The sequence below is a fragment of the Rhinichthys klamathensis genome, unplaced genomic scaffold (assembly GCF_029890125.1).
Source record: "Rhinichthys klamathensis goyatoka isolate OS25496 unplaced genomic scaffold, OSU_Roscu_1.1 h1tg000114l_1, whole genome shotgun sequence".
NCBI classification, from domain to species: domain Eukaryota; kingdom Metazoa; phylum Chordata; class Actinopteri; order Cypriniformes; family Leuciscidae; genus Rhinichthys; species Rhinichthys klamathensis.
Window position 1 is genome coordinate 1,509,534 of NW_026606651.1, and position 14,698 is coordinate 1,524,231.

The following is a 14,698-nucleotide window of genomic DNA, read 5'->3' on the forward strand; positions in this document are numbered from 1 at the left end:
GATAGTGGCTACTAATGGCAATTTAACTGGTTTAATCCAATGAAGAGAACACCTATGTGAGGTGCTGAGATCACATTGTACCTTTAAGAAGGGAACATACGGCCAGTTTTATCCATTAGACAAAAAGGACATTTTTTTAAAGGAAAGTGTTTGTTAATTGAGAATCAACTAGGGTTTCACCTTTCCTGACAATAAAGCATAATATATTTGTCTGACAGTATGATATGTTGCTTATTTACCAAATCAATAAATCAATGGACATTCAGTGTTGGCTTTAGTTGAGATTTTGTTGGCAACAGTTCTTCTAACCCTAATTGATAGTGTGTAGCTTTTCATTTCTCAAACAACTATGTAGGAAGCAAGGGCGTAGGTTTGGTCTCAGCTTTGGTGGGGACATCCCACTCCCACACCACCCCCTCGGTTTTTCAGCCAATCAAATGATGGCGTTTCTTGTACTGTCGTCCTGGCCGTCGGAATCGATCCAAATAGCAGCACTGGAGTTCGCTAAAATATTGGTGGGGACAATTTTGTCATCTTAAAATATTGATTGGGACTAGTACCTAGGGTCCCCCTCTAAACCTACACCCATGGTAGGAAGACACATTATGGCCATATTCCATGATGACAATGTCAAGATTCATCAGGCTCAAATTGTGGAAGAATGGTTGGGAGGGAGCATGAAGAATCGTTGAGTCCAGACCTTACATTCATTGAAAGTCTTTGGGATGTGCTGGTGGAGACTTTACAGAGTTTTTGACTCTTGCATTGTCAATAGAAGATCTTGACCTAGAATTGATGCACCTCTTGATGGAAATAACATCACAACATCCATTTCTGGTCATGATCTTGTATTGACAATGCAAGAGTCCAGCACTCTGTAAAGTCTCCTCCAGCACATCCCAAAGACTTTCAATTCTCAACATTACAAATGTCTTCACTGAAACTTTTGATCAGTTTAATGCATCGTTAATAATAAATGTATTATAAATCTTACTGACCCCAAGCATTTGACCGGTAGTAATTCTTCAGATGGTTGTGTATTAAACACATTGAATCGGCTTTTGACTGTTGCAGTGTAAGTCAGAGAGTTAAATGTTGTTCTCAGCAATACTCCTGCATGTTTCCATGAATTTATTTCTCTATTAGTCTATAAAAATACACTCTTTTACAAATGTCATTTTCTCTCTCATCTCTGCCTTGTGACTTATTTTGAACTCTTTCTCTTTGTAGACGTGGCCCCTGAGGTTCCCACCAGGGCCCCTCAAGTCATTCTACACCCTGTACTGTCTGAGACTGGGTAAGTGTGTGCGTGTGTGTTCATATGTGTGTGTGAGTTTGTTGATTTGACATTTTAGGATGCATTTAAACATGATGACATCAGCCCGTTCCAAACCAGTCTGAGGTCGTAGACAGCAAGAGTAAAGTTGTGTCCTAAATGACACACTATACACTATGCACATGTACATGTTCACTATGTACTCGACCATGAAGTGTATGAATTTTATAAGGTTATTTTGTCACCCAACATCTGAGTGTGATAGCCCCGCCCCTTCTGCTACGCAATTAAAGCTGCGGCAGTTGAGTGCATAAAGTGCCCAACATTACATACTTAATTTTTTCTGTTAATTAAGTACAACATCTGGGTATTTAAAGTGCACTTTTTGGGGGGGAATTTTACAGTGTGAATTAGTGCAAATGCATGTAAATCAAATATGTTAATTAATTATCTCTTTAACACTTTAGTTAATGATATTTTTTGCATTAACTAACTACATTTGTTACAGTATTTATTCATCTTTGAAGTTTCCATTGTTAGTTCATGTTAGCTGAGGTCCATTAAATAATATTAACAGATACAACTTTGGATTTTAATAATGTATTTAATATTCAATGTATTTATGTTTAAATAATGTATTAGTAAATGTTGAAATTAACATTTTAACATAAATATATTTTTCACTGTTAGTTCATGTTAACTTATGTAGTTACCTAATGTTAAGAAATGGAACCTTATTGTAAAGTGTTACCCTTATCTTTTGTTAAGGCTGTTGTGGAAATTTAGGTAAAAAAAAAAAAGCTCTTATTACCTCTGGTTTTATTTAACCTAACAGTGTTCTTTGAAGGTGACATGTTGATCAGCTTCTGTTCATTCTGAATGCAAAATTAGTAGCATAAAATGTAGATGACTGTATATTTACAGTGCCAGCAGCCATATCACCCTGTAGCCCAAGACTGGTTGCCCACTGAAGCTAAGCAGGACTGAGCCTGGTCAGTACCTGGATGGGAGACCTTATGGGAAAAACCAGGTTGCTGCTGGCGTCTGTCCATCATGGCCTCCTAATCATCCCCTATATTTATATATACACTAATTGGCTTCATCACCCTGTCTCCTCTCCACCAATTAGCTGGTGTGTGGTGGGCGTTCTGGCGCAATATGGCTGCCGTCGCATCATCCAGGTGGATGCTGCACATTGGTGGTGGTTGAGGAGATCCCTCTTTCATGTAAAAGCGCTTTGAGTGCAGAGAAAAACGCTATATAATTGTAATGAATTATTATTATATTGTTATGTTGCTTTCTTGCCCCTTTGGATAGAGGTCAAATACCATCAAATGTGGAATTATTATGATTTTTGTCACTTATAAAGATATGCCAAGACCATTTAACATTGTTTATTAATATACAAAAGTGTCTGAAATGTCATGTTCTGTCCTGTACTGTCTGTGTGCGTATTTAGAGCGATGCCCAGAGAAAGGCCACAGACATGTCAGACAGTTACGCCACGGCTTGTGTCTATTTATGGAAGATATGAGCATTTTAGATTACAGAATTATTGGAGCAAAAATATTTGTGGTGCAATAGTTGATGTGACTGAAGACAAGTCACACACACACACATACTCTTTAGCCAAACAAAGAGTGAGCTTGAGTTCACGCTACAGTGATGATGTCAACCATATCTGAGTATGTTTTGGAAAACTCAAAGACCCATAAAGAAAAATATCCTTTTTAATTAACTGAATCAAGATGCAATAACTTCAGAAAAAAAAAAAAAAAAATATATATATATATATATATATATATATATATATATAAAAGGCATTTCAGTGTCTGTAGTGGTTTGACAGCAGTATGTACTGCATTATGGGGTATCGTTATGCAGCTGAAATAAGTTGTTTGACATGGCTGTAGAGTGCAATTGTTTACAAGCATGTATGCATAAATGCCCTGACAGATCTTCCGGCATTGTCCTTCCATATTTTTCAACCCAAACAAGGGTCAAAGGCATATTAACAAACACATTTCTTACCACAGACATGTATAAGGCAAGTCATCCAGACTGAATAAGGCCTTGAGATTTATGCAATTTTAGACACTGAATCTCTTTCTTGTAAGTGGAAGATGATGATTATATGCTGTACTGGCTACTAAGGTCATGGAAAAGTTTTAATCCTTATAAATGTTGTATTCCAGGCACAAAAACGTCATGCTGCCTTCTGGGATACCTTGTTCCCTAAAGTAAAGTAAAGTAAAATAAAATAAAATACTATTTTGCCTGGAATTTTTCTGTGATATTTATGTTTATGGTGATTTATAGAGTTATGCAGTCAAAACCCGGAAGACTAATTCACCATGGTTTCCCTCAAGATTTTCCTATGGGGTTTTAAAATGTGTTTTTTCAATTTATGAGCAAAACAAGGTCTGTGGTAAACATAACTTGACGATACTTGAATGTTTTTTTCCTTTATAAACCCCATTATAAAACGACATAGGAAAATCTCAAGGGAACCAGTGGCGAATTAGTCTTCTGGGTTTTGAGGTTTGAGGTTATGCGAGGTTGCGTTACAGTTAGGATGCTAACTGAAGGCAGCTCAAGCTGTAGAGCCTGTGAACCACTTTTGTAGAAGCTAAAAATATGAAGATGAACAAGCAGAATTTTGTATGTGATCCTTTCAGATGGCCTAAAGTAAACAATGGATTTTAATTAGATTATAGGCCTTTGAAAATGAAACATTGGTTCGTTCTGCTGAGGTAAACGACCCTCCCTGTGCAAACACATTTTCTGTTTTCTCTTCACACAGTACCAAAGTGAGTCCCTTGCTACAAATTGAGGTTGAGCCAACATCTGATGTGAGTCATCCTGCTTCTATTGCAAATGTGTTCAATCATATGCTAAAACCTGAGTACAAACACTGGCATAGATAATTCCATGAAGAACCATCAAAATCCATGAAACTTTTCCATTGCACAAAAGGTTCTTTACAATGAAAAAAGGTCTTTAGATTATTAGAATGTTCTTTACAGTAGAAAAAAAATTATCTTTTAAGAACTGTTTACTGAAAGGTTCTTAGGGGAACCAAAGATGGTTCTTCTATTGCATTGCTGTGAAAATCCCCTTTTAGAACCTTTATTTTTAAGAGTTTTAAGATTCTATCTATCCATTATTCTTTATACACCTATCGCTCTATCATCTGTCTGTCTGTTAATCTGTCTGCCTGTCTATCCATCCATCCATCCATTATTCTCATCTGTCTGTCTGTTAATCCATCCATCCATCCATCTACCCATCTATCGTTCTATCTATTATTCTTTATATCTATCTCTCTATCATCTGCCTGTCTGCCAATCTGTCTATCCATCCACCCATTATTCTTTATATTGATCACTCTATCATCTGTCTGTCTGTTAATCTGTCTATCCATCCATCCATCCATCCATCCACCCATTATTCTTTAAATTGATCGCTCTATCATCTGTCTGTCTGTTAATCTGTTTTATAATCCGTCCATCCGTCTGTCTGTCTGTCTGTTTATCGTTCTGTCTATCTATCATTCTATCTATTATTTTTTATATCTATCGCTCTATCATCTGTCTGTCTGTTAATCTGTCTGCCTGTCTATCCATCCATCTATTATTCTCATCTGTCTGTCCATCCATCCATCCATCCATCCATCCATCCATCCATCCATCCATCTACCCATCTATCGTTCTATCTATTATTCTTTATATCTATATCTATCTCTCTATCATCTCCCTGTCTGTTAATCTGTCTATCCATCCATCCATCCATCCATCCATCCATCCATCCACCCATTATTCTTTATATTGATCACTCTATTATCTGTCTGTCTGTTAATCTGTTTTATAATCCATCCATCCGTCTGTCTGTCTATCATTCTATCTATCTATCTATCTATCTATCTATCTATCTATCTATCTATCTATCTATCTATCTATTATTCTTTATATCTATCACTCTATCATCTGCATGTCTGTTAATCTGTCTATCCATCCATCCATCCATCCATCCATCCATCCATCCATCCATCCATCCATCCATCCATCCATCCATCCATTATTCTTTATATCTATCACTCTATCATCTATCTGTCTGTTAATCTGTTTTATAATCTTATAACCCATCCATCCCTCTTTCTCTCTGTCGTTTATTGTTGTGTTTATTGTTCCATTTATCTATCAGAACGAGGAAGGCAACGATGAGGCCGAGGGCTCAGCGGACGAGTTTGAGGAGATGAATCTTTCCCTCTTGTCCGCACGAAACTTCCCACGTAAGGCCAGCCAGACCAGCATCTTCCTGCAGGAGTGGGACATTCCCATGGAGCAGCTAGAGATCGGAGAGCTGATTGGGAAAGGCCGGTTTGGACAGGTCTACCATGGACGCTGGCACGGAGAAGTGGCCATACGACTAATTGACATTGAAAGAGACAATGAAGAGCAGCTGAAAGCATTTAAAAGAGAGGTGATGGCATACAGGAACACGCGGCATGAAAACGTGGTCCTGTTCATGGGAGCGTGTATGAGACCCCCTCATCTGGCCATCATCACCAGGTAGGCTTGAACAGAATTTTGTGAGTGACAACAGCTCAACATTTCCTTTAACTCACTTTTGCTGATCTTCTCTAATCAGCATGACCTCATAGCTTGCATTAGTAGCTGCTTTCAGCTTAATTTGAAACGACATGTCATTGGCCACAAATGTAAATGTAAGTGGCTGAATTTTTTCACATCTCAGGATTCTCAGAAGACATGTCAGCATTAGTATTCGCTATTAAAAACAAGTGCTACTTTAGCATACTGTCTGAACAGGAGATGGCCAATATTATTTCCTTCCTCCTGCCACACAAATTGGTACTTCCTGTTTGTTTGTCTGCAAGCATATACTGAGATGCATGGACACGGCCAAAAAAAGATTAAAAGATTGCAACAGAGGATTTATATTTTCTTTTCTTTTTATATAATGGAAGTGTTATCAAAATGTTTGATACCATTGACATTTCATAATTATCATCAGCAATTTAAATACCACAAAAAAAAAAACTAATTCTAGCCTAAGTAAATAAAAACAGTTAAACAGTCTGTGATAAAATAACAACTAATTACAAGCAATAGGACAAAACTGCAATAGAACAAAGACATAAATGAAATAGATCTACTACATAAATTGTATAAAGTAATGAAATGTACAAAAACACTGCATATTCTTTACTGTGTAGCTTAAATATATATTTTTCATTACAAAAGTGATTCAGTCAGGAGCAGTGAGGAATTTTCTCTTTGTCTTTTGTTGTTTGATTAACATTAATGACACAAACAGCAGCAGGTACACTAACCTAAAAGATTATTAGAACACCTGTTCAATTTCTCATTAATGCAATTATCTAATCAATCAATCACATGGCAGTTGCTTCAATGCATTTAGGGGTGTGGTCCTGGTCAAGACAATCTCCTGAACTCCAAACTGAATGTCAGAATGGGAAAGAAAGGTGATTTAAGCAATTTTGAGTGTGGCATGGTTCTTGGTGCCAGACAGGCCGGTCTGAGTATTTCACAATCTGCTCAGTTACTGGGATTTTCACGCACAACCATTTCTAGGGTTTACAAAGAATGGTGTGAAAAGGGAAAAACATCCAGTATGCGGCAGTCCTGTGGGCGAAAATGCCTTGTTGATGCTAGAGGTCAGAGGAGAATGGGCCGACTGATTCAAGCTGATAGAAGAGCAACTTTGACTGAAATAACCACTCGTTACAACCGAGGTATGCAGCAAAGCATTTGTGAAGCCACAACACGCACAACCTTGAGGCGGATGGGCTACAACAGCAGAAGACCCCACCGGGTACCACTCATCTCCACTACAAATAGGAAAAAGAGGCTACAATTTGCAAGAGCTCACCAAAATTGGACAGTTGAAGACTGGAAAAATGTTGCCTGGTCTGATGAGTCTCGATTTCTGTTGAGACATTCAGATGGTAGAGTCAGAATTTGGCGTAAAGAGAATGAAAAACATGGATCCATCATGCCTTGTTACCACTGTGCAGGCTGGTGGTGGTGGTGTAATGGTGTGGGGGATGTTTTCTTGGCACACTTTAGGCCCCTTAGTGCCAATTGGGCATCGTTTAAATGCCACGGCCTACCTGGGCATTGTTTTGACCATGTCCATCCCTTTATGGCCACCATGTACCCATCCTCTGATGGCTACTTCCAGCAGGATAATGCACCATGTCACAAAGCTCGAATCATTTCAAATTGGTTTCTTGAACATGACAATGAGTTCACTGTACTAAAATGGCCCCCACAGTCACCAGATCTCAACCCAATAGAGCATCTTTGGGATGTGGTGGAACGGGAGCTTCGTGCCCTGGATGTGCATCCCACAAATCTCCATCAACTGCAAGATGCTATCCTATCAATATGGCCCAACATTTCTAAAGAATGCTTTCAGCACCTGGTTGAATCAATGCAAAGTAGAATTAAGGCAGTTCTGGAGGCGAAAGGAGGTCAAACACAGTATTAGTATGGTGTTCCTAATAATCCTTTAGGTGAGTGTATATTAGGATGCTGTCACTTTATGCATTGATCTAATATACTGATACACATGCGCTTTCAACTGTTTACATTCACTTAAGACAAAAATGACTGTTTATGAGGATACAAGCAAAGATAGGCATTTTGACACATAAGTATGTGTATTTGACCGTTCAAGCCCAATAAGGCGACAAAAATAACTCAGTTCAATACTCTCACTCTATGAGCGGCTTCATGTGTGCGCGTCTCTCAGACAGTGTGCTCACATACCAAAATAAGTTCTCTTTCGCTGCTTATTGCACCTCAACGGTTTAAAATCCCTTGCATGCAAATGATAAGCTTTTGTGACGGCGCAGCACGGCAACATCACGTGAGTGTAAAAACGATAGACACGGCATTCCAAAATCCTTACCGGCTGGTGAGTGTGTGTGTGTGTGTAAACACACATAAACAATAAATAAATATATTAGCCAATATTTAACCCTCTACTGCACAGTGTTGCCATATGGCAACACACCCTTTCTTTGGACATTTCTTGAAATTTGAAAATAAACATGAGCTCTGATTGATCTTAAATTCATAATAGAACCCGCTGGTAACCAATGATATGCTTTGATGACATCACGACTCTACACACACCCTTGCAACGTCATTCTTTTCACACACTTTTGATGACTCCAGCTGCTGAAAAAGTGCTCGTGTATATGTGAAGATTTACCTCATTTTTTTCATATTTCTTCGGAATAAAAAAATACATCAAGCATCTGGGATAAGTTCTAATCTTTTTTCAATCATTGTCACATTGTTTTGATACTTATATTACCTTTTTATTTAATAAAATAGGTATGTTGCCATATGGCAACATTGTGCGGTAATGGAACAATATTTTGCCCATGCTAATGCAGAGTAGCTTTGTATGAATGACAATGTATGGATGCACTGATATAGTTGGATGGTTCTATTATACTCATATATTTATATATATTTGTATATATTTATGAAGTAAAGTAAAAGTAAAGTATAAAAGTAAAATATATATCCGTCTTGACCGCTTTGATCACTGGCCAGAGATGGGTGCACCAAAAGGAAGGTGCAAGAATCCTGGCTGCAAGGGCATCGTCAGAGGGGTTTGCTCTAAGTGCAAGGTGCACCTCTGCCTTAAAGGTGGGGTATGTGATTTGCAAAACGGCCGGCAGATTTTGAAAATACACAACTCAAAAGGTCCTACCTTCTTTCCTCCAACGCTGGCCCTGACTCCACCCATTCGAAGAGGGGCATGGGGGGAGGGGGGTATGGTACGACCGTTTGATTGACGCACTTACTGTCCAATGATTCTAGGTGGTCTTGGAAATGATTGGCTGGAGTTTTTCGAGTCCTGCCCGTTCCACAGATGATTACATTTTTTAATTTTCATCTCAGTGCTTCTAACTCAGTGGCTGTAAGTGGGTTAGAAATAGGATTTCAAGTGATTTTGAAAAAATGGTCAAAAAAGAAAATCACATACCCCACCTCTAACGGAGAGAACAACTGCTTTAAGGCGTTTCACATCGAGTAGTTTCACTTGAACAGTTCTTATGAGTTTGCGTCAGATGTTTTGTAAATGTTGTTGAAATAATCGTTTCACATTGAGTAGTTTCACTTGAACAATTCTTATGAGTTTGCGTCAGATGTTTTGTAAATGTTGTTGAAATAATCGTTTCACATCGAGTAGTTTCACTTGAACAGTTCTTATGAGTTTGCGTCAGATGTTTTGTAAATGTTGTTGAAATAATCGTTTCACATTGAGTAGTTTCACTTGAACAGTTCTTATGAGTTTGCGTCAGATGTTTTGTAAATATTGTTGAAATAATACTTTGAAAATTAGTTTCATATTTTGTACACAAAGCTCTTGAAAACATTTTAAATAATAAAAACAATTTCATTTCTTAAAGACAGGTCTGTAATCATCTAAGAATTTCATATCATTTTGGGAGAAAACGCATCAGGCTGTTCCATTGTCGCACAATGTTGCCATATGGCAACGTACCCAAAAGTACCCCTCCCCCAAAAAAAAAAAAAAAAAAGAAATGTTAATTTGAGTCTATTTTATATATAAAAAAACACTGTAAATTTTTTTTCCATGATTGCATAATAATGTGTGCAGTAGAGGGTTAAATGTACATCTGACTTGTTCAGTATTTAGTATTCAGCATTTCTAGCAAAAATTGCTAAACAAGAATCATTTCAGTTTATTGACAAATTGTTTTCATTTGGCCAAACACTGGTACACATTTATTAATGTCTAATCCTAACTAATTTTAGCGCATGATTTTGTGTATTACTATTAACAAAGACAAAAGTTATAATGATTTTATTCATAGTCCTTAATCATAGCAAAGCAGGCCCAAACAAACAAATTGTGAAATAATTGCTTGAAATGGGCTCTTTCTTAAAAATAAACATTGACATAAATATTGATTGTTTTTCTTAGCATTGTTATGAGTGATTATGCATTGATTGCTTTCCATATTACCCCTGCACTGTGGAATAAAAGTTTGGCTTTTGCTCACAAATGCTGTGTGTACAACATAATTGCACCGGAATGTCAGAGCCTGTTATTATTTCGAATAGTCTGTCTTGACATTATTAGTGTTAACAGCTGAAATGTGATGCACTCAAGACATTTCCTTCGTGACGGCATATATACAGAGTTCAGCATTTGCATTTGTACGTCACATTTTTGAACGGTCCCACACTGTAAAAGGCCAAAAGGCCAGAGTGATGCAAAATAAATGAGCGTCATACCCTGATGCCTTTATGAATATGTATAAAGGGAGGAAGAGGGCAGCCTTGGGAAAGATGCACATGTCTTCGTCAGGTGTCACAGTAGGAGCTCGGGTGTCTCTCTCCTCCTTCCTTCCGAGGTGAAGTTCATGGCTCACTCAGCATCATTAGTGACAGCACTCAAATCTGCTTGTGTGTAAATACAGAACAGCATGTTGAAGTATGAACACGTATCATTTCTGTGCTAACACATGTTTCATATGATAATGTAGGTTGTAGGTTCAAACACTGCAAGTGGTGATCCATGAACTTTTACCATTGTGACCTAGAGCGAAGTGTTCAGCGGGTTTGTCAAATGACCCTACCTTCATTTCCCATCATTCTCAGTGGCAGCACAAGAATGGAAATGGATAAAATACATATTGCATTTTGACTACTGGTTTTTGCCTACTGCTTTCACAGGATGTTCTTCATCAACAAGCTAAATAAATAACATTTATAATTTATAATACATTGAAAAAATACAATCATGATTTAAAACTTAACAAAAACGTTCAAAACAATCTTTGATGTTGGCTTTGAGATAGCCTGGCAAACATTTTAAAGTAGGTTTAAAATCTTGAAGGTTTAAAGAGACCATATTATCGTCTTGATTTTTTTTTTTAAATGTAAAAAAAACACACATTATGTCCCCCATATTTTACATTGTGGCAGCACCTCTCTTCCCAGTCTGTCAGTAACGGTCTCTATGAAGCCCCTCCTTCTGAAAAGCCCAATGTGCACTGATTGGTCTGCAGGATCAGTGTGCTGTGATTGATCAACCGCTTTGAGCGTGCTTCGGAAATGTCACACCCCTTAACATAACCACAAATGTCAAAATACTACTAACGCAACTGAACTTGGCCTCATCCCTTTATTTTACATATGCCTTGGGCAGGAATTATTTAAATGAGGAATATTGTGACGTGTTCGTTCCTCGAAAAAAACTCAAGAGAACAACTGAGTCATTTCAGGGAGTTCAGAAACAGTGCTTAATAATATATAGATAGATGGATAGTTTGATAGATAGATAGATATTTTTAGGCATTTTTGCCGATAAATTGGGAAAATAGTCAAATGTATTTTGTATGACCCTGTAATGTTACTGTTCTTTATTTCGGCAAGAATCGTTTTTGAAAACCTGCAATATGCACAAGAATCTTTCCAGTCTACATGAAATGAATATATTTTGATGTTATGGTCACTGCTGATGTCTAATAAGTGTTTTGTTGTTGTTTTTCTCCGTTGTAGCTTGTGTAAGGGCAGGACCCTCTACTCAGTGGTACGAGATGCAAAAGTTGTTCTCGACGTGAACAAGACTAGACAAATCGCACAAGAGATGGTGAAGGTAAGTGTTACTGATGTGAAGTCAGGGTGAAGACCGTTTGCTAAATGTCAGCTAAAATTGATTCAGCAGTCATTTTGAAAAACATGGTAGTGTTGGAAAGTACTGTATGTACCTGTACTGTTCCTTTATACAGCCTGTGATTACATTCAGGGCTGGACGATTAATCAGAATAAAACCCAAATCGCCATATGGCTTATGGCACTGTGTTCTGGTACAAGCAAGCAGCTCATGATAAAGTTTTTGTTAATTTTTTTTTTAAGATTTCTTTTTCGTTTATAATGTGCATTTGGGAAGGTGCTACAAACAGGCACAGCAAACCTGGAAGCCCCCCCCCCCTTAATAACATTTTAAATTGAACGTTTTATTAGAAACATTCACAAATAGGCTTTTTGCAGCCCTAATTACATTAACCCCTTTTTTTCCAGGGGATGGGCTACCTACATGCCAAAGGGATCCTTCACAAAGATATGAAATCCAAGAATGTATTTTATGACAACGGGAAAGTGGTCATCACTGACTTTGGCCTGTTCACAATATCTGGTGTTCTACAAGCAGGCAGGTATGTAAAAATACACACAAACACACATAATTAAGACTTGCAATGTTTTCGAAAGAAATCTCTTCTGCTCACCTAGACGGCATTTATTTGTTCATACATAAAATCAAACAATTAATCAAACAATTCTTCAGTCACATGATCTTTAAAAAAAAATGAAATGAATACTTTATTCAGCAAGGATGCATTACATTGATTCAAGTGAGAGTAAAGACATTTATAATGTTACAAACAAAATTCAAATAATTTTATGATCAAAAATAGTGTGAAAACAGTAATAAGGAGAAATATTACATTTTTAAATAACTGTTTTCAATTTCAGTTGAATTTTGTATTCATCAAATTGAAAACAGTTATTTAAAAATGTAATATTTCTCAATATTACTGTTTTCACACTATTTTTGATCAAATAAATTCAGCTTTGGTGAATAAAAGAGACTTCTTCCAAACTTTTTACTGCCAGTGAATTTGTTATCAATACTTTTCATCTTGTGCTGTATGAATATGTTCACTGAGCTTATTGTTGTGCATTCTGGAATTGCCTCGTTCGCATAGGATACGTGTGATATTGCCTTAAACATTGGCCAACATTAGGTATCTAAGGCCCTATTTACACCTGGTATTAAGGTGCGTTTTGGTCGTTCCGATCACAAGTAGAAGAGGGAGACACATAGACCTACCCGTTTACACCTGGTGTTTTAATCCGTCTCTTTTGTCCACTTTCAAACCACTTCTGTCCTGATTTCTTCAAGGGGCGTAAATGAATGGGCTTTTTCTGATCTTTTGATCTAATGGACTAAATAATAGGGGTGTGCAAAAAAATCGATTCACATTTGAATCGCGATTCAATCTTTACCGATTCAGAATCGATTCATAGAATTTCAAAAATCGATTCTTTTTTTTTTTTTTTTATGGCGTCCACGGGCGGAGTGGCAATCGGGTGAGTCGGGACTTTTACCGGTGGTCCGGTAGTGTTTCGAGGCTGCGAGGGCCGGTCTGATAAATAGTTACATTGCAAGTTCTTGCCGCCCGCTGGTCAAACTGTGCAGCCTCTCTGCTCAACCCGTAAATAAATGCATCGATCCGCAGATTATGTTTGAGTTCTTAATGGTCTGTAGATCTTTTGCCAAGCGTGTCAGAGGTTACGGGTTCTAAACCGCACTCGTATAGTTTTTTCTCTCTCTCATCAAAACCGAATATGTTCATCACGTTTGTGTGCATTTTATTTTGAGATTTCACCGGAACCACAACGGCGATATGAAGCGCGCGTCCGAGTGAAGACTGCACGAGCCACAGAGAACACTGTATCCATGACACTGATAGCAGCGGCAACGAGCGCTGTCAGCGCTCAGCTTGATTTCAAAAACAACAGATCTCTTATTTAATAGCGAACTGAATGAATGCTCTGCTAGTTAACTGGAGATACCCGCAAATTACGCCTATGAACGACTTCACTGGATCTAAACAAATCAATCTAACCATAGATGTTACCAGTAGCGGTGGCTTTTTAAAATCTATTTAAAATTATTTCGCAAGGGTTCTATGACATTAGTATATTTTTAGGAAGTTCAATGTGCCCAGTCGAGTTCACATTTCAACAGTCATCCTAGTAGCTGAAGTAGTCCTTATTAAACCACATTTAGCATAATTGTTTGTTTGATCTGACTACAGCACTTTAAAGCTAAATGTAAAAGCTTTTTATTTAAGTTTTATTTTAAACTTGAATTAAATGTATTTGAAAGCTGGCCAAAGCTTGGCACTTTGCACTTTTTAGTTGCAAAAGTTTTTATTTTTGTATGAAGACATAAAGTAATATCAAACTACATTTAATTTGTTGTGGTTTTTTTTCTTTTAAATTGTGTCTACTGCAATCAATCACATAGGAAAAAGTAAACTACATTTATATACTGCGAATCGTTTTTTGAATTGAGAATCGTTTTTGAATCGAAAATCGATTTTGAATCGAATCTTGAGACAAAAAATCGGTATCAAATCGAATCGTGACATTTTCTGAATCGTGCACCCCTACAAAATAAGCTCACACAATTTACATATGAACGCGACCGGAGACGACGGGAAAATATCAAATATCAACTTTCGTTTCTGCTCTGACAGCTGCAAGACCACACCGAACGCTGTGAATGTGTGTTAGAAATCAGGAACGGTGAGAG

General features: G+C 37.5%; 1 protein-coding gene across 4 annotated transcripts in view; it reads left to right on the top strand.

Annotated features, from left to right (window-relative positions):
• ksr2 (kinase suppressor of ras 2) overlaps nucleotides 1-14,698 on the top strand; it is a 105,181-nt gene that overhangs the window by 80,077 nt on the left and 10,406 nt on the right. For all 4 annotated transcript variants that reach the window (XM_056254746.1, XM_056254747.1, XM_056254749.1 and 1 more), the window contains exons 14-18: nucleotides 1,231-1,297; nucleotides 4,080-4,128; nucleotides 5,480-5,847; nucleotides 11,875-11,971; nucleotides 12,397-12,530. In XM_056254746.1, coding sequence (XP_056110721.1) covers nucleotides 1,231-1,297; nucleotides 4,080-4,128; nucleotides 5,480-5,847; nucleotides 11,875-11,971; nucleotides 12,397-12,530 — 715 coding nt within the window. The remainder of the gene's footprint in view (nucleotides 1-1,230; nucleotides 1,298-4,079; nucleotides 4,129-5,479; nucleotides 5,848-11,874; nucleotides 11,972-12,396; nucleotides 12,531-14,698) is intronic.